Genomic DNA, 20,400 nt, shown 5'->3' with positions numbered 1-20,400 from the left:
GTGTTCCTCATGCTTATTTGCGATTCGCTGCTCACATATTCACCTAGTCACATATTTTGCTATCTGCTGAGAAACTCACATATTCACGGGGTATAGGGACGGAGCCCTGCCGCGTATCGCGAAAATCCATAAATTTATGCACCCCTAAAAAGTGTTACACTGTAATTGCTTATGGATCCCACAAGATGGTGGCAAAGCACTGCATGAAGCTCCTTAACTCACTTTAACATAGTGCCTTGGCACTAAAATGACATGCATAATATGCAGGCAAGGCACAACATGAACCTCCTCAACTCACTTCAACACAGTTCCTTGATACCAAGCTGCCAAAAGATGGCGCCAGGAATACTTTTATATGAGACAGCGCTTTGGCCTGAGTGAGCTTTGCTGCCAATAACGAAGGTCTGTGAATATGCGAGGGAAAGTAAAGGCAAATACATTATTTTTTTTATCCTTGCGTACTAAAAACAGAATCAGCAGAAATGCATCTTCAAAAGATTTTTTTATGTAATTCCTTTTCCTGTAATTGTTGGGCATTGATGCAGTTCTTTTTTCAACACTGTAATTAATAAGCCTTTTTTTCCCTGCTGCGCAACCACAGGGAATCACTCGCTTCCCAGCTGGAAGTCAGCCTGACCAAAGCAGACTCGGAGCAGTTGGCACGGTCCATCGTCGAGGAGCAGTACTCTGATCTGGAGAAGGAGAAGATCATGAAGGAGCTGGAGATCAAAGACATAATGGCGAGACACAAACAGGAGCTCAACGACAAGGAGGCCACCATCAGCTCGGTGAGGTGGCAGTTAGCTGCTACCAAAAATATTCATCAATGTGTTTTCTTTGGGTTATAATCAGCTAACACTAAGAACACTAAGATGTTGAGGTTCGCTCTTGGAGTGACCAGGATGGAAAAAATTAGAGACTTCAATGGTTTGGACACGTCCAGAGGAGAAATGGTGAGTATATTGGTAGAAGCTAGAGGAATACCAAAGAGAAGGTTGATGGATGTCGTGAGGGAAGACATGATGGCAGTTGGTGTTCGAGAGGAGGATGCAGGAGATAGGCTTACATGGAAAAGGATGACGCGCTGTGGCGACCCCTAGCGGGAAAGCCGAAAGGAAAAGAAGAAGAAGAATCAGCTAACACTAAGCATGGTTTAACCATCGAATATTCAATTCCTTCCCATGCCGTGCTGAATGGTCAATTCACGCATTGCTGAATGTCGACAATCCACTGAGACATAAATCCAATCCAAATGTGTTCATGGAGCACATTTAAAATGAACAGGGTTGACTAGTGAACAACTTGAGGGACCAGTTAGAAGATGTACACAACAGCTTGGTGTCCTGCATTTTAAATTAAGAAGGCAAGAGTAAACATGTTTCCCTGACAAAAAGGGTTAAAGTTTACTTATCACTACTTAAGCCGAATTGTCTTATTCACAGCTGGAGGAGTCCAATCGCACCCTGACTGTGGATGTGGCCAACCTAGCCAGCGAGAAGGAGGAACTCAACAACCAGATGAAAGAACTGCAGCAACGTGAGCTCTCCAGGGGGAAGGAAAAAAAAAAAAAAAAAAAAGAGGTTTTTCGATAGATTTTTTTGAATAAATCTCCGAGCATCCGTGTTCTGCTATTTTTGCAGAGCTCAAGGAAGCAAAGGATGAGGAACAGAACATGAGCTCTCTCGTAGTGATCTTTGAAAAGCAGTTGCAGACTGAAAGGACACTAAAAATTCAGGTGTGTGTGTCTGTGTGTCAAGCCGCCTACACTAGGCTTGAACGCTCTGACTTTTACTTTCAAGAATGTTTTCCACAACTAATTTCTTTGTCAGACATTTGTTGCTACCAAAAAAAGAAAAAAAAGATATTTGACTGAAGGCTTATGATTCCACTCAATGTTATTCACATTCACTGTGTTTATCTTAAATATAGTTTGTGCTGTTACAATCCTATTATAGTGCAGGGCTGAAGCGATATAGCTAAACTGAGTGAGAGCTTGTAATTGCCTTATCCCAAATGAGAAAACACTGAAAACCCATCTTAAAAATATGTGGGTTCAAGTGCTGTTGAGCAAGGCATCCCTGTGCCATTCACCGTGGAACGTCTACAGTATTTGTGGCTTTTTAAAGAATGTTTCCTATAAGAGCAGCATGGTGATGAGTGGTTAGTACACTCGCTTGAGAGTTTTGAGGTTGGGCGTTCAAATCCGGGCTGCGGGATTCCTGTAAGGAGTTTGGATGTTCTCCCCGTGCTTGTGTGGGTTTTGTCCGTGTGCTCCAGCGTTCTCCCACATTCCAAAAACATGCATGTTGAGTAAATTTAAGTCAAAATTGTACTGGAGTGGGAGTGTGTGAATGTTTGTTAGCGAATATATCCCCTGGGACTGGCTAACAACTAATATAGGATGTACTCTGCTTCTACTGAGGATAAGCTGTATAGAAAATGGATGCATGGGTGGTTTCCTAAAAGAAAAAAATGAAATATTGTATACTGTAAATAATCCTTTCCAGGCTCAAATTACCGCCATGTGTGTGTTTTGGTTTGTCCCATCAGGGGAGGAGAGTCACTCTTGGAAAAGTTTTTACTCGAAAAATCCTTCTTGACACAACCCACCCATTTTTTTATTCATGCATAACTTCCATTCAAGGGTAAAAACTAGTCAACATCTTTCCGAATTGTACAACCTCACGGTACATTCAGACGTAGATGTTCCACCCTCCATCAATGTGACAACAAAATGTGCCGTGTATGACGCAGGCCATCAACAAGCTCGCTGAGGTGATGAACCGGAGGGAGCCCACGAGGGGAGGCCACCGAGGCATCGACACGGAGGTGCACAGGAAGGAGAAGGAGAACAGGAAGCTGCAGCTGGAGCTGAGGTCCGAGAAGGACAAACTCAACAGCATCATCATCAAATACCAGCGAGAGCTGTCGGAAATGCAGGCGGTGAGTACGCCCACGCTGCCTCTGTGACTTAGATGCAGAATATGCACCCTAATACATAAACAAGAATGAGTATGTATATATATATATATATATATATATATATATATATATATATATATTATGTATTAGGGTATATATATATATATATTTTTTTTTTTTTGGGGGCGGGGGGATATTTGAGTCATAATCAGATTCGTATCTAGAGTTTTTGCGGTCAGTCAATACAAAGGTTTCTCAGGTGTTCTATTTTTAGCTGTAAAGAAGTTTCCTTAGTGCAAAGTTGCTCCTGTTTGAAGAATCAGTAGTTGGAGTGTAGGTAGTTAATAAGCAGGATTTTCATGTTTAAAAACTACACCAGATGTCCATGAAACTGCAACTAACTGGTGGGCTACCATCAGCGGGGTACATACATACTGGTTTTTAAAACCGCAGCTTACTGAGGACCTGTGACCGTCTCCATTCATATCTGTATGTCTGTATTATACTGCCCCCAGGTGTGCAAAGCGTGCACACGCCATGAGGAGCAACACAATCGCAATGAATTAATCATGATGCACAAAATGTTTAATTATTTACATTCTATTTGTGTCATAACTATATGATTTTATAACGTACAATATTATAGAGTGCTGTTTTTCACAAACTTTTTTATTATTTTTTTCTTAAAAGGCTGAAGCTGATTAATGACATTTCCATTCATTTCATTGGGGATAGATGATTTGAGATAATGTTTTGCATTACGAGCATGGTCACGGAACGAATTAAACTCATATCTCAAGGCAGCACTGTGTAGCGACCATGAAAGCGCATTTCTTCATAGCCTGAACTATTTCATCATAGCAAGTTTGTGTGTTTCGTGAAGCTCATTGCAGAAGAGAACCAAGTGCGTCAGGAGCTTCAAATGACATTGGCCAGCAAGGACAGCGATATCGAGCAACTGCGTTGCCAGCTCACCTCCCTCAGCGTTCACTCTCTGGACTCCACCAGCATCAGCAGCGGCAACGACTTAGACGTGGGCGAAGGCTACCCAGGTATCAACAAACATTTCAGTTTTAACCATAATGAGTGTAGCTCACCCCTTCTTGAAATCTTTCCAATTCCTCTCTTTTCACTTTATATTCTGCGCCATCCCCTGTGGTGTTTTTGACCATTTTCCTCCCTCTTTATGCTTCTTCAACTCCTCGGGCGCAGTGCGCATTACACACTCACACACCTCCGAATCAATGTCCTTCACCTACCAGCGCACACACAAATCAGTGCGCATCGACACCCGGCCTGAGCGCTGTTCGGCCCGCTCTCTCTTTGACTCTGACTCTGAGGATGAAGAAAGTGACGAGGAGCAGGGTCAGCGCCCACTGGCTCTCACCTACCAACAGCCTGAGCCTGACCTTGGAGGTGAACCCTGCATGGTGGTTCAAACTAAAGAAGGGCTTGGACATTAAAACTATTACTTTTCATTGAGATACATTTAAAAAAATAAAAATAAAAAAAATCATTTCTGACCATGATTCAGCTCAGCATGATGCCATCTAATCCCGCTACTCTGTTTACTCTGATTCTGCTGTGTCTTAATACGCTTGATGTCCACTGATGCATACTCACAGCTTGAATTCTGACCTGTTTTGTTCAAATGTCTTCCACCTCAAAAGAGGCACATGTTTTGTTATCTACAATATATGGACAAAGGTTTTGGCGCACACTTCTTAATTAGTTTGAACACAATAATGAGTTTACATGCAAGATAAATACCACATAAAATGTTGAACCAGGCTCTTTGTGTTGTTTTAGACTCCAGACTTGAGGGCTGGCTTTCACTCCCTACCAAGCACACAAAACGGTTTGGCTGGGACAAAAAGGTAACATAATCAAATTCAAGTACTGTAATTTCTATTTTTATTATTATTTTATGTTTAACAAAAATTGGCCCTTGTTTCCCTTTCCCTTCAACAGTTTGTGGTGGTTAGCAGTAAAAAGATTCTGTTCTACAACAGCGAGCTGGACCGAGAACAGGCCAACCCTTTCATGATCCTGGACATAGAGTGAGTCTATCGGCTTTGATTCTTACACAGGAATAATTTTACTACCCCTAGATTATGAAATAGAGCAGAAAGAAAGCCATGACATCCCCATGAGGCATCACTGGTTAACAACCACGAGAAAAGTTAGTTAAAAGCTGCTCGTCATGTACCAGTACGACATGTACCTCAAGCATCTCATGTAGACTCGGCTGTCTTACAAAACAACAAAAATCATTCAAAAGCACCAAATTTCCTGCCTTGGATGCAGATAAATAAACTTTAAGTTTGAAGATCAGCTAGAAGTTGCAACCTGACCAAAAAAACCTGTAGAAGTGGTGGAATTCGGTCATATTCAACGTAGAATTTTCACTGTCAACTGTTCGACTGCAGTTATTATTCTGGTTTCTTGCTGTTATTTCAAGTCTTCTCTGTTATTGCCCACCACAGCAAGCTCTTTCATGTCCGACCTGTCACTCAGACTGATGTGTATCGTGCAGAAGCCGTAGAAATTCCCCGGATATTTCAGGTAAGGTAACAATACAATATGAATAAAACATGTTTTTTTCTTTCCCTCCTGTTGCTTTTTTTCTATATGACTCACCTCTCTGATTCAATCTGGCTGAAATCTGTTTGCATGGACTCATTAAAAGTTTGTTTCCTCAAATGCAAAAACATAACGTGGAATAATAGTGAATCTCAAGGTGGAAATTTTTTAATACAACATCATCGAAATGTTTAAAACAATTGTCTTTGGAAATGGAGGTGTCGTGATCAATCTGGGTAGTTGAATGTGTTGCCAAACCAAAACAACAATGGCAGCACACAATGGCAGACACAGCGACACGTCAAAAACTAAAATATAACCACGATGAAATACAGCAATGTCTTAAGGTACGGGTTTATTTCGTTCTGTGATCACAACTGCATCTTAAAACTTCCCCATTGAAATGAATGAAAATGCCATTATTCCATTTGAGCCCCCCAAATAACATAAATAGTATTGTAATGTATAAAACCCCACAGTAATAAACTTGCTCGCAACATAACCTGCAAACACGGAAAATGCAAGCACGACAACTGTACCTAATATTTTGTCCTTCCTAGTTATCTTGCAAACTACTGTACTAGCTTGGCATGCATTCTACAGCATAATTTGCGGTGTGTGATGCTGACAGCGCAAACGTGAAGGTTTTCAAAAACACAAAAAGCATCTTCTTCTTCTTCCAGATCCTGTACGCCAACGAGGGCGAGAGCAAACGTGATCAGGAGGTCGTCATGGAGACCACGCCCTTCGGCGAGCGCCCCTCCCACATCAACCACAAGGGCCATGAGTTTATCCTCACCCTCTATCACTTTCCGTCCAGCTGCGAGGCGTGCACTCGGCCGCTGTGGCACGTGTTTAAGCCGCCGCCGGCCCTCGAGTGCCGCCGCTGCCACACCAAGTGCCACAAAGACCACCTGGACAGGAAGGAGGAGGTCATTGTGCCCTGCAAGGGTTAGTGTCCAACTTTGAAACACTTCACTTTGTTAATTGTTATGGATATTTAATATTCTATTTCTTGTTCCTGAACAGTGAACTACGACATGTCCACTGCCAAAGAGCTGCTTTTGCTGAGCGGCAGCCGGGAGGAGCAGCAGCGATGGGTCAGCCACCTCCTCAAGCGTGTCCCCAGGAAGCACCCGCAGCCCGCCGCCCCGGCCCACCTACCCGAGACACCGGCGCGATCCTCCCCCCGCGTTTCGCCGCGCCCGTCACCCAAGGGTTCACCGCAGATTTCACCGCACCGCGGGGCCATGAGAGTGTCGTCCAACAGACAGCAGCAGCCGTCCGGGAAGGCCAGGTGAGGATGCCGACACTATTCTGATCCCAATTGTCTTCATTTATGACAGTTTATTATCACACTACACGGGCTCCTCGGTTTACGACTGTACTACCTTTTGAGGTTACTAACGGCGAGCAACGAACTAGAGTTTGTGCAGTGGCATGAGAATCCATCATCATGGGGCAGTTTAACTTAATGTTTTGTTTTATATTCGTGGCCTTTAAGTGTTTTTCATACAAATATTTATAGTCACTGTGATGTAACTTATGTCTTACTACTGCGTTAATGTCGGTTAGCGTTCAAATTCCGGTTATGTCTCCGCCGTAGGAACGGAAGCCGATCGTAAACCGAGGACCTCCTGTATACGTATGTTTATTTGTGTTAATACCATTACTTTGCTATTTAATATTATGTAATTATTTTTTATTATTACAGTGAACCCTCACGATTTGTTGTTGGCAGTGCAAATAGCAAACATTTGCAAGTAATGGACGCTCTCCCTTTATAATATTCTAAATGTATAGTTTAGAAGGAGCAGGGAGTTTGGGTAGCATCATTTACAGAAAGAGCATAAAAATACACACATACTCGTACTGTTGGTGCAAATTGGTTACTTTTTCAGCAAATAGTTTGGTTCTTCATAAAAAAATTGCAAATCGACAGGGATTCACTGTATTAATAATGATCATGTGCTTAGAAATAAGCACCTGAAAGGGACCAAATGTTACATTGTACTTTTTAGCTACAGATGTTTCACATGAAGCCTATTGGCAACCACACCGTCTGTCGGCTGTCTGTGTTTTTATTTCGACTGTTAGCCGCACGCTAACTAGCTCTCGCCCCTCAGCAGCGGCCCCATGCTACGCATCATCCTCCACTGACCTCTTCACCCCACCATTCTAACGTCTCCCATGCTTGGGAGACTGTAAGTAGCTGAGCTACCATGCGCACCCCGCCGGCTCACACGCAGTTACGCCAATTAACCCCCTAATCCTTCCACTCACAGCTCTGTACTGCCCCCTGACTTACTATTGCCCCTGGCTAATGGCCTTCAGTTGAATCTCCTACTTACTTTTCAGATTGCTTGATTTTGGCCTGAAAGACTGGAGGTGGTCGTTGGACGACACCGACAGTGATGATGATATATTCTTCTGAAAGAAGTGACAAAGGGGGGAAGGAGGGTAACTTGGCCTCTGCATGCGTGGTTGCATCTCGACTCGAAGCACGTTCTTGTGCGTTTTCTAACAGTTGCAGTGAAGTGAGAAAAGTTCCACTTGCCCCTTCCACACTGGCCTTTTCCACAGCTTGCTGTCCTGTGTTTAAGGGGTAAATGCGGGAATAAGGGAGTTGAAATTGATCTCCGAACTTGCCAGGAGCAACAGGGACAGAAAGTCAACTGCGTGTAATGGATAGCAGGAAGCCGCAAACTGAGCGTGAAGTTTAACACTGTTGACTCACTGCCCACGGTCCCGGTGGACGGCTGGAATGACTTCACAGAGTACTGTCCTTAAAAAATTTACTGTACTTTGAAAAGTTAAAAAAAAAAAAAAAAAAAAGCTTAAAGAGACTGTATGCATCGCTACATGCTCCATTCTAATATGTTTGTGGTTTAGTTTTAAATGCTGGAAATGTTCATGGCACATAAGTCAGTGATTCTTTCATGTTTCACTAAAGGGAGTCCGACACACTTTGAGAATCCCTGCTCTAATTTATAACCCTTGTAAAGATGCCACGTCCGCTGTGTGTTGTGGTGAAGACATCTACTGAATAATGTCATAATAAAATCAATCAGAGCTCCTAGTGGTAGCACTTTTTTTTTGTTCTTTTTCCTCGATGGAAATACGGAGGCGTTCTATTTGTCCAAGTGGAGGACTCATTAATTAAGGGATGTCATGTATTCCAGTGGAGGCTACTCTCTGAGGAATTACTGACAGCATTTTGTAAACACACCGACAAACAGACCTTCCTGATCATTTAGTTTATTTGAACAGCATTTCATAGGTATGTTAGTTTCTTGTGTGGCTATTGCGTGGGCGTGCCATTTATAACAGCTGCAGCATGTGTGTGTGTCTGTGTGTGTGTCTGTTTTTTTTAAATGTATTTTTCTTTCTGTTTCTCTCTACAGTTAACCCTGGCTCAGCAAAGGGAATCTTCTTTGCGGCTGATTGACAGCAGTGTGCCAACATGTGATACTTTTCAGGAAAGCGGAAAACTTTAACTCAGAACTTTTTTAATAACAGGAACAATAGTGCAATCTTTTTCATTATACCAAGTTGTCAAATTGAAATTAGGAACCAAAAAAATGGACTTTCACAATTGTGTTTGAAGTGCAAGGTGTGTGAGCATTGTGTATATATAAAGTTTTGTGTGGCATATCTTAGAGGGTTTAGCACATGGATTGTTTTTTTTTTTTTTTTTTTTTTTATAGCATATAATATTACACATCAGCACAGGCCTGCCTGGAAATAGTTTACAGAACAAAATTGCACGTTGTCTTTGGGTCACAAGATTAGTTTTGACACATTGGACAGTTGTCTTATTAAATAGAAACGCAAACAATCTTCTTTTATTCAACGGTCAAATAAAATTACACATCCATCCATTTTCTATAACCCTTTTCCTCATTCGGGTGGCGGGTGAGCCGGGGTCTATCCCGGCAGACCTTGGGCGAGAAAGGCAAGGTACACCCAAGACTGGTTGCCATCAATTGCAGGCCACATAAAAAAAAACAACCAACCATTCACACTGACGGCCAATTGTGTCTTCAATTAGCGTGCGTGTTTTTGGGAGGTGGGACGAAGCCGGACTACATGAAGAAAAGTGGAGTTGACCACCATGCTTTCCATTTGATAGTCATAAAATTTTTTATGAAGAAATATAAACACGTCATCACTGGAGACTTTCTTACAATAAAAGGAAACAAAAAATGAGATAAAGAATCTGTACAAAGTCGATCTTTCACAAGTTCTGTACCTCACACTTCAGCATTTGTTTCGGGCACCGTTCGACCAGAATAGTTTCATCTCCCTCTGAGGTTCTGGTGCAATGAGTGGGCTTACATTAATCTTTCAGAAGCGCCTAAAGCCAACTGGCACTCATCATACATAATGTAATAGCTCATCATGTTGCCCATCTGCTATAAATTGTACTTCACACTGCACATCGAATACATTCTAGATCAGTGTGTGAATGACTCGAGGTTCTGGTTAAATGACCACCAAACGTCTGGCCTGACCTGGCAGTGGGCAATACGCACACACACACACACACACACACGCACGCACGCATGCTCAGTAGTAGAATTGAAAGTTGAACTAATTCAAAACTAATTTCCCCAAAGAAAATCATGGAATGCTCATCATAAAACTGCAGTTAAGTCGTATTTTAACTGCCACACAAGTGTGGAGAAGAAGAAGAAAATACACTAAGCACTTTTGAGAAGTAAAAACTAAGCGTATTTAATTACGAATAACAAAGGCATAATGAGATGAGTCATGCATTTGATTTCATAACATCCTTAGAAGTTAACCAATGTAAATTAGAAAAAGTTTGATAGTCAGAACATAATAAGATATGCAACCTACCGTCCAATAAAACACACAAAAAACTCCATCACATTAAAGTCTACAGAAGAACAGTATTGCATTAGTGTTTTTGCATGGCATCAAGTGAAAAAAGCATGTTATTGGAAGAATTTCAGAGAACATGCAAACTCCACACAACAAGGGGCTTGAACCGAGATTCAAACCCAGAACCATTCAACTGTGAGGCGGAATTACTAACCACCAAAATCACCTTTCTGCACTGCATTAATCTTCACGTACCATATTATCAAATGTAATTAGCGATGTTCCTGTCTTGTTCTTTTTGTCCAAGTCACGTGGTCAGCTGCAACTGTCCGTCCTTGACTGTGCAGAGTGTGGGGCTTGTTTGCATAATAAGTAATGATTATATTGGGAATGAGTTCCCTGAATGACTCAGTGGTTTTGCACATCCTGCAGCCTGACTGACACTCATCCACATTCAAGCATCAGCACAACAGTAAGTTGTATTCTACTTTTTATCGCCTTTTTTATCAGTACATTAGGACAGTGATTCCTGAAAGAACTGAAAGATCAGGAGTGCCATGGGAAATTATCCAATTTCATGTAATTGTTCTGAAATTATTTCTTTACTAGACATAAGTTATCTTTGTTCATCTCCAGTGTCTATGCTAGTTTAGTGTAGTGAAAGGGAAAATAATTAAATGCCCTTCCACTAGATGGCAAAAGGTACATTTAACCTGCGTATCCACTTGTTGCCAACAGAATATAGTGAACCCCGCTATTTCACGGTTCACGAATCGCAGATTATAAAACGATCGTTGTTTTGGTGTTTTTTGCACTGTACAGGCAATTCAGAATTTAGCGTTGCGCTTCATCATCTTTTGTTTTATGTGTCAGTTTTACAGTAAACCTAAAGTGGATGTGACAAATAAACAAGTAGGTGTTTGCTCTTTTTTGGAGAACTGTGCAAGCAAGAGAAGAACAGGTGCTAAGGAATACTTTAAAAAGTGTGTTTTAAAAGTGTGTGATTTAATAAGTTTAAATGTTTAAAGCATGTGGGAAGGGTACAGCTATATAAAAAAAATGTTTTCATGTGGTCACAGATTTTCACCGATCGCTGGTGGGTCTGGAATGTTTCCCCATGATAAATGAGTTTACTGTAAGAGCTTTGTGTTCAACTCTGCGGGCACATATTTTATGCTGTTAATTTGTCCATAAATTCAGGCAAGATCATCATTATTTCAGTATGTACTGTATACTCTTTGTAACATTTTTGTTTGGTGGTGTGCTGTGAGAGTCTTATGTAAAATGCAGTATAAAGTTTTGGATACAGTGCTTTTGAAGGCGTAAGAGTTTTTAAGTATTTCTTCTTCTTCTCCTAGTAATGAAGGTGTGTGGTGCAGTTGTCTTCTTCTTGGCCTATTTTGGCTGTGTTACTTCAGCATGCCCAGCGCTTTGCCAATGCTACCCAAGGAGAGCAGAGGTGGTCTGCAATGAGGTTCCCCTGACGGCATTCCCCTCCGAAGGTCTCCCCAAGAACACCAGCACCCTCACCATCCAATTCACCAACATCACGTCCATCTCCGAGCAGGATCTCAATGCAGTGCCCCAGCTGAAAGAGCTCCACCTGTTCAGCAACCATCTAAAGAACCTCTCCTCGCACCTCCTCAGGGGTGTCCCTCGCCTCACCACTTTGGACCTCACGGGCAACCAGCTGAGCCTCTTGCCTCTGGATGTCTTCAGCCACGCCCCGCTTCAAATCTTGGTGCTCAAGAACAACCTGATTGAGAAAGTGGATGCCACGTGGCTTCCCGATAACTCCAACCTGACCTGGTTGGACTTCTCTGGGAATCGTTTGACAAACGTCCCTGTTGATTTTCTCCACAAGATGCCGCACCTGGAGAACCTCGACCTCTCCAACAATCATCTGGAGAAGATCTTGGCGAAGTCTCTGGATCCGCTCACCAAGCTCGATCGCCTGAATCTGCGTAACAACAAACTGGACAGTCTGGATCCTTCTTTACTCAGTAGCACCAGGAACCTCACCTACTTGTTCCTCTCTAGGAACAGGCTCAGCCAAATTCCCCAGAACATTTTTCAGGAGCTCACTCAGCTCAAACATCTCAGTCTGGACGACAACCAGTTTAACAGTGTCCCCTCAGGACTGCTCGACCATCTGAACGCTCTGGAGGACGAAGGGCTGGACCTGACCGCCAACCCATGGGTGTGCGACGGGAAAATGGAGTACCTATTTGGGTGGCTCCAGAAGAACCAGAACAAGGCCTTCCTCCCGGAGACCATCACTTGTTCTGGTCCTCAGTCTTTGAAGAGTCGCTCGGTGATGTCACTCACAGAGACTGAACTAAAGATTTGAGTAAAGGATTTAACAAAAAAAAAAACTTGTCTTTTTTCATCAAGTCACAATTTAAATACCGACTGAATGATATAGCTAATGCTAGCGTGGTATATCAAGCTGCTCTCTGCCTCTCACAGCAGAGAAAGGGTTGAGAGAGCCCACGGGAACATTAGCTATGACAGACAAACACACTTATTTAATTGCTTCAAAATGATTATTGTAAGGATTATGAAGCAAGTTTCTTCATACACACTTTCGCAGTTGAAACACTGCTCTGTATTCAATATAAAGTACAGATCAGGTGTTCATGTTTCATCTTTCTTGCTTTGTTTTGTCAAATGTTTACAACAGTCGTCGTTTACATCACGCATATTTTTCAGCATATCTGAAACAATTGTTTAACTGGTACCAGGTAAATGTGTCAATATTGATTAGAGTAGTAGAGGTGAGTAAGTACAATGAAGTGGAAATGGCCCAAAAGTCATCTGAGTTGCTAGGCTAAAAAGCTAATGCATATATTGTTTGAGTATCACTTATTTCTTGTATATTAGGACAAAGACTGGATTATATATAAATTACATGTACATGAATCTTATGCATCTGTTGGATCTGATGGGTTAACCGGCAAAGCCCACTGCATTGAATGCACCGTTCAGAAAGAGACAACTAACAAGCTAAGCTAACAAACAGTAACAACGGCGGAGAACAACGGTCTCCTGTATTTACTTGACGTGGCTGATAGTAAGGAAATACATTTTATTCAAGATAAGAATGAGTGCAGCAAGAAAGCAAACCGCTGAAGCAAAGTGGAAACGGTAATGGAAACGGAACGGAAATGCTGCAGCAACATGGTAAGCTAACGTTAGCATGTGTTTGTTTTTATTTCTGTGTCCTGAAATGTTACTGTCGCTTATCAGCCCCTTCTCCTTTCTGACGTAGAAGACAGTGAGGTAGTAATGCTAAAAGAAAGTCTTCTGTGATACAAACTTGGTGAACAAAGAAATGTGACAGCCTGTAAGTATTGGATCAAGCTCTGCAGTTCTCGAGGAAAGCTCTCTAGCCGTGCCCCAACAACTGGTTTTAAAGCCTCCAAAGTTCTTCTGTAAGCCAAGTCCTCCACCAAATTTGGCCATTTCTAAAAATAAAGCCAGCTAATGCTTGGTGCTCCTCAATTTAACTGACAGCAGAAGCAGCAAATCGGTCTTTTGGAGCAGCTGGTCTCAGGGCAATTATTGGCTTCACTTTAGTTGAGCTGTTAAGTCAAGTGAATGTTGTACAGTCCAAAAGGGGTAAAAGTCAAAGCTCTGAAGTTTTTGTGACGCAAAAGTCAGCAGTTGGTGAGCTGGATTGTTTGCTCGGTTCTGTTTGCCTCTTGCAACATTTTGTCCCAACTGACTGTCCTCGTTCACCTGTATATCACAGCAGCTCATTTAGCGTTAACCGACCGCTCTCGAGTTACTTTCAGGTAAGATTGAAAAACTTCATCATAATTCATAAAGACGAAAGATTCAGTATTCCTTGTGTATGTTTTTTTTTTACACTGTGCAGTGGTTGAAGATGATCTTGAGGCTGCTGCTGTTTTTGTTTGCGTTGACTAACTGCGGTGTCCACACTTGCCCAAGTCAATGCTCCTGCTCCGTTGCTGAGGTGGAGTGCGCTGACATCGCAACCATGACATCGTTCCCCGTAGATGGTTTACCACCCAACACCACTGTGTTGGCCATCTGGTCCACTCAGATCTCTTCTATAGAAGCCAGTCATTTAAATGCCATACCTTTTCTGAACAGGCTTCAGCTGTATGCCAACAAACTGGAAAAGCTTCCTTCGGATCTCCTGCGGAACGCTTCCCGGCTGAACTCATTGGATCTCACAGGGAATCAGATTGTACGCCTTCCTCCAGGAATCTTCAGCCAGAAGTCACTCCGCAACCTGGTCCTCAAAAACAACCGCATCGAACAAGCGGACGCCGAGTGGTTTGATGATAACAACAACCTGATCTGGTTGGACTTGTCTGGGAATCGCTTATCCGAGATCCCGGTAAATTTGCTCCAGAAGCTAAAACATCTTGAGCATCTGGACGTGAGTGACAACAACCTGGAAGATCTGCACCCAGATGCCTTGAAGAACCTGTATCACCTGGACATTCTGAACCTCGCCGGGAACAAACTGAGCACCCTGACGCCAACGGCCTTCAGTCATAACCCGAAGCTTTCACGTCTGTTTCTCCAGGAGAATCATCTCAGAGAGCTTCCGCCATCGCTCCTGTCGGGTCTGCAGCACCTTCAGATGCTTCTTCTTAACCAGAACCAGCTACAGCATCTCCCCACGGGCCTTTTGGATGGCAGGGACTCCTCCTTCCAGCTGATCCTAACAGCAAACCCATGGGTGTGCGACGGCAAGATGGAGTACCTGTGGAGGTGGCTTCATGAGCATTCTCAGAATGTATTTTATTTGGAGGAGGTGACATGTGCTGGACCAGAAGCTCTCAAAAACAGACAAGTGGCGACTTTAACTGAAAGTGAACTTGGTCTTGTCAGATAAGATGATTCCATGGAAGAGAACATGGTGTGGTGTCCCTTTAACAAACAAACAAAAATCAACCAGGTAGAATGTGAAAATAATGTCCATCAAAGTGATTTCTGTCAAATTCAAATACGCCCCCTATTGGTGGTAAACAGTGGAGAAATTCAGTGATGGCAAGTCACAAAGTGCACATACTTATGTGCAGTGGCATACAACTCTAATGTATCATAGTGAGAGTTGTTCCTTACAATTTTGACTCTCATACAGAGTGTTAGAGGCTACAAGTAATTGAGATAACAATTAGAATTCTTGTATTGGGAGTCATTAAATTGGGCAAGTGGCCATAATGTTGTTGATCTGGCAATTGTGTTCTTTTCCAATCACCTGTAAAGTAAAATATGATCAGAGATGTCCAGAATGTAACAGAAAATATGATCAAGGACATAGAAAACTGTGATCAATGCTCCTATGGTATTTCTCTTGGTGTTCAAGAATCTCACAATAGCAGACACAATTTTCTCCTTGTTTTCATTGCAGCATTGTGTGTCCTGTTGTTTTTAATGATGTCGAGTGCAAGCGGCAGTGTGTGGGCTGAATCTTCCAGCTGACCTTCTCTGGATTGTTTTTTTTTTTTTTCCTTTTGCATTCATTCTTCAGGTTTCTTGCGCCATCTCTAACTATATGAATCTTCTGTATTGGTAGTAATTCATTTTGAGGATGAAATACAGCCTCCTGCTCAGGTTCTCACTTATGAAAATGAAACATCATTCATCAATCAAAGAGCAGAGGTAAACAACTTGATTTTGATATACAGGCCAGCACAGAGTGCAGCTTTAAATGTGCCAAGCTAAATGTTGATAAAGGTGTTCTGAGACTGTGTTTAATGTCAAAGCAGACACGCGCGCTCTCGCCCATGGTGGCGAAAATGCTGCAAGGCAACATGTATTTCATCTCCAGGCTGTCATGTTTAAAAGAGAGCGGGCTGGTAAGACTAAATGACAAAGAAACCTTTTCTCTTGACATTTCACCACACCGCCGCCTTCTAGATGACGAACTGCCAGTGAGAATGCAAAAGGTCAAAATTTAAAGTTTTTCTCTCTCTCTCTCTCTCTCTCTCTCTCTCTATCCAACCCTAAACCAAAAGGTAAATGATATATTTTAAAATGTCAGCAAACATCTTGGTCCAAATGTTCAAAATGAAAGCTATAGACGCGTACTAATAATTTTGTTATTATGCAGCACTCTACACTTGTCATTAGGAATTACTCCACCACTTAGCTCACAATTCACAACAACAAACACTTGCCCTTCTCAGGATTAGGATTTTTTTCTAAAGGGAATGTGGAAAATTGACTTTTTATTGCTTTTATACAAATAGTCTCTGGATTGCCTGCACCCTCAATGAGTGAGAAATTAAACAACCAGGTCAGTCTTTTGAAAATATGTTTGTGAGTGAGCGCTTTTGGACTTCTGGTTAATTTACACAATAACTGCCTCCACAGTTTCTCTGCCTGTTGTTGGAGCTAGGCTAGGTGAAGAGCCAGTGCCCTTTTCAAGCAACGGCTGTAGGTAGGCTGCCCTGCCATGTGACAGCAATGTGATCAGGTCAAAGCCAAAAGGTAAGTTTTTTCCACTTAAGATGTGGAGTAAATCAGTTTACACACCCGGTTTTCATAAATTTTTAAATTGTACTTCTTAACTTTTAAAAGGTTTCCTCAATCTGGAATCATATGATTGCTCATATTCTGGATTTCATTATTTCACAATGGTGTCATCTAAAGAGCTTCAGAAGTTTCTCTGAATAATAATTCCTCCAAAACACACTTTTTAAAGGTCTACCCATCAATGGAGCACTTTGTTCTTTAACCATTTTTCATGTCCATCTCAGGTTAAAAGGCAAAAAAAGATTTTTCTTTTTTCCCCCTCATTAAAATATAACCTTAAAGTGGAAGAGAGGTGTCGCCTACAGGCGCCATTAACATGCGAGTGCTCCCACTGAGCCTTTTATCAACTCCCACACATCGCGACTCAAACCTGTCCATGTTCAGGGTCTGCTGGATTTTTCATTTAATCATTTCTAAGCATGTAGTTGAGGTGACGACTGTGAAAACACAACATCATCTCGTGGGTGAACCTCCATCTACATCTGTCGGTAGCCCTACATGCGTTGTATCCATCCCAGCCTCCAGCTCATAAATAATCGCTCCATTACTGGTACGAGAGAGGGGGGCAAACTTTTATCTTATTACTGAAACAGAAGACTGAGTTTGCTTCCACAATCACACGTTTGGTCGCTGTAAACGACCTTTCGCTGCTCCCGAGGGAATGAGAGGCCATTAGGAGGCTGTTGTTAGGCGGATGCTGTGTTTAAACGCCATGCCACAAATTGACGCTGTTATATTTAGGGAATGACTGTTGTTGGATTGTTAAGTGAAGAAACAGAAGTCCCTAATGATGTATGAACATGAGATTAACCATTGACGGCTTTAGAAGTCAAATATCCATGTTAACTGGGAAGCCTGGCAGTGAATGAGTTAAACTGGCACATGGACTCAATCCAGCTCAATGACGATAGCGTGGACAGCTAGTTATAATTAATAAGACACAAGAATGAGATAGGAGACTACAGGATTTCGCTCATAAGAAACATGCGTGGAGCCCAAATGAATTTGTAAACAGAGTTTGACCATTTTACAAACATTTGTCAGAAAAGTTCCAAATAGATAGAAGATACATTATATTTTAAACCCAAACTACAAGTTTTCCCCTTCAGTGTGGGCCAGATGATCAACCAGCAAATCTACTATAGAAAGAAATCCTGCTGTGTTTGCTTCATTTAGTGCGAGAGTTGAGGCAGGTCATGCAGACGAGGAAAGTATGAATTGACCTTGAGACTCCAGTGGGATTACTTCGAAAGGGGAAACCTTTTAGTTTGTAGTTTGGATTTGAAATATTTTCTTTTGTGACGCCTGTCTCATAGAACTATTGAAGCTGAAGGTGCGTTTCATTGAATTACCTTGTCATCACTCATTTCGCTCTGACCGCTCAAGCATTAAAGTTGACTTTGCTTCTGCGTGGGGGGCTATTGATGAGTATCACTAAAAGTTTTAATGGATTTTTCCAAGGCGGCTCACCTTGTCGTGTCAGGACTTTGACATCAGAAATAAAGTAGATGTTTGTCACGCTGTTCACGGGGATTGCAACACCTCATTGCATGCTAGAGTTTTGCATAAAAAGTGCACCAGTGCCAGAAAACGTCAGTATATGTATCACCACCTTTTGTGTTCTTCCCCCCCTCCTCTCTTTGAACATTGATTTCTACAAGCCCAGTGATCACTCACATAAGGGGACAAACTGGCCTGACAGAGTTTAATGACCTCCAAGCATTTAAAAAAGAAGAAGAAAAAAAAAACATCGCACAGCATTTCATCAGTGAGTGACATCTAAATCTCCTTGATGGCTCCTCACATTCTTTGCCAAGAGTTATTTGGATCCTCTAACGATTATTTCGCTCTGTTGTGATAGGTATTATCATCTGGCTCGAATTGTCCCTGCGGCGGCTTTATGCGCCGTCTATAAAAGACCTTTCACCTGTTGTTGGGCTGCCTGCTGCGGTATGCTCCCATGCTGCAGGTGGGAGGGTCAAGGCGGCCGAGTAAGATCATTTCTCGGCAGGCGGACGCGCTGGCAGGAATGTTTTCTGAAGGCGGACGGAGATAAAGTTAACAAAGACTTATGGACTTGGACATCCACTGAAGAAATCCATTGTGTTTGACACCGAGCTTGAAAGATGTCTGGCTGCTTATCACAAATGTCTTTGCTGACAGAAGGTCTACCTTAAAGCTCTTAATGGGGAACTAAACATGTGCTAGTCTAAACACGGTTTCATGATTAATATTGCATTCATGTAATACGAATTAAACAGATTGATATGTTGTGGAAACATTGCAATAAACAATTTTCGTCCTTCTCAGAGGGCTGCCATATTGTGAGAAATCGCCCTCCGCTGTTGACGGAAATTAAGGTCACAACTGCTCTCGTGCTTGTGTTGCGCACGTCACGTGACCCAACCCGGAAAACAGGTAGCGGACTCCCCGTGTATGCTGCGATAACTAGCATGACTGCGGATCGATGACGTGATGGTTTGAACAAAATATGAGTAAGTTTGGGTTCAAAACATGTCATCAATCCGTAGTTTTGCAACTGGTTGTGTTGACTGTTTGGATAACATCTAACAAGAATTTTTCCTGATCATGTGTGGGAGCTCTCAATTAAGATGTTGAGGGGGGGAAAAAAGTGTATATATATATATATATATATATATCTATATATATATATATTTTTTTTTTTTGTACCCAGCTTTAGTTAAGTTTAGTTTACTGCTTAAATACATTTAACTTATACGGCTAAATAACGTCGAAACCCGATGGGATAGCGATTGTAACTTATTGTGCGACAAAACTCTTCCAAATCTTTCAATATTAAATCAGATTAAAACGAAGCATTGATTTAGAACTCATAACAGCAAAACGGTCAAAGTAATTAAAACAATCAGTGAAAGTAGACCGACTGCGGCATAATCACAATAATGCAAAGCCATGTTGTTAGATTTGAAAAAGACTTTTTGGAATAATTGCAGCACAGATCAATGGGAGGGAGATACAGTCGGTCTCACGAAGCCCTCGCCGAGTATTGTTTTTTAACTTCCGAATGTGCTGCTAGAACTTACAGTAATTGTGACCGCAGCAGTTCGCCGCTATCGAACGTGTACATTGCCACGCCAATAAAACACAGTTGTCTCCCGATGAGATAATCATCAGGGGCAAGCGCATCAGCAAGTACGCACTTTTGTCGTCTCTTTTGGTCTCTCAAGGCCAATTTCCTAAATGAGATGTCCATACAGGTTATCAGCGGAGGTGACGCACGGCCACTGCAGCATGGATCAGATGGAGACGTGAACAACAGGACGAGCGCCAGTTCAGCAATTTTTGTCTGAAATGTCATTTTAAGGAGCCCCATTGGGCGAGCTGCTGTTTAATATGCAAGAACAAATACACAAGAGATCCGTTTCTTTCTTTTTATGTGCCCGCTGCTCTTTGTAACCCATGGATGGAACTCATTTGCCAAGGAAGTCAAGCAATGGATGGATTGATTTTTGGAATTTAAAACAAGCCTCGGCTTTGAACAATTCA

The 20,400-nt window shown here is 42.1% G+C and overlaps 3 protein-coding genes across 6 annotated transcripts in view; all 3 read left to right on the top strand.

Annotated features, from left to right (window-relative positions):
• The window catches only part of LOC133416884 (rho-associated protein kinase 2-like), a 32,977-nt gene extending 21,272 nt beyond the window's left edge, over window positions 1–11,705 (top strand). For 2 of the 4 annotated variants that reach the window (XM_061704183.1, XM_061704186.1), the window contains 12 exons: window positions 602–788; window positions 1,443–1,536; window positions 1,641–1,735; window positions 2,755–2,943; window positions 3,806–3,974; window positions 4,732–4,799; window positions 4,894–4,982; window positions 5,409–5,487; window positions 6,189–6,456; window positions 6,535–6,802; window positions 7,632–7,709; window positions 8,910–11,705. In XM_061704183.1, the coding sequence (XP_061560167.1) occupies window positions 602–788; window positions 1,443–1,536; window positions 1,641–1,735; window positions 2,755–2,943; window positions 3,806–3,974; window positions 4,732–4,799; window positions 4,894–4,982; window positions 5,409–5,487; window positions 6,189–6,456; window positions 6,535–6,802; window positions 7,632–7,665 (1,540 nt within the window). In that variant the 3' untranslated portion in view covers window positions 7,666–7,709; window positions 8,910–11,705. The remainder of the gene's footprint in view (window positions 1–601; window positions 789–1,442; window positions 1,537–1,640; window positions 1,736–2,754; window positions 2,944–3,805; window positions 3,975–4,731; window positions 4,800–4,893; window positions 4,983–5,408; window positions 5,488–6,188; window positions 6,457–6,534; window positions 6,803–7,631; window positions 7,710–8,909) is intronic. The other 2 variants (XM_061704184.1, XM_061704185.1) reach the window with 2 other exon arrangements.
• Window positions 11,706–11,713: 8 nt separating this feature from the next.
• On the top strand, window positions 11,714–12,703 carry LOC133417383 (leucine-rich alpha-2-glycoprotein-like). The gene has a single exon (XM_061705119.1). It carries the CDS (start codon window positions 11,714–11,716, stop codon window positions 12,701–12,703), a length of 990 nt encoding a protein of 329 aa, XP_061561103.1.
• A 1,539-nt stretch (window positions 12,704–14,242) lies between these two features.
• LOC133417405 (leucine-rich alpha-2-glycoprotein-like) lies at window positions 14,243–15,226 on the top strand. The gene has a single exon (XM_061705151.1). The coding sequence runs from the start codon at window positions 14,243–14,245 to the stop codon at window positions 15,224–15,226; it is 984 nt and encodes a 327-aa protein (XP_061561135.1).
• Window positions 15,227–20,400: the final 5,174 nt, after the last annotated feature.

The sequence above is a fragment of the Phycodurus eques genome, chromosome 18, assembly GCF_024500275.1.
Source record: "Phycodurus eques isolate BA_2022a chromosome 18, UOR_Pequ_1.1, whole genome shotgun sequence".
In the NCBI taxonomy this organism is placed as follows: domain Eukaryota; kingdom Metazoa; phylum Chordata; class Actinopteri; order Syngnathiformes; family Syngnathidae; genus Phycodurus; species Phycodurus eques.
This window is presented reverse-complemented; position numbering and strand designations above follow the sequence as displayed.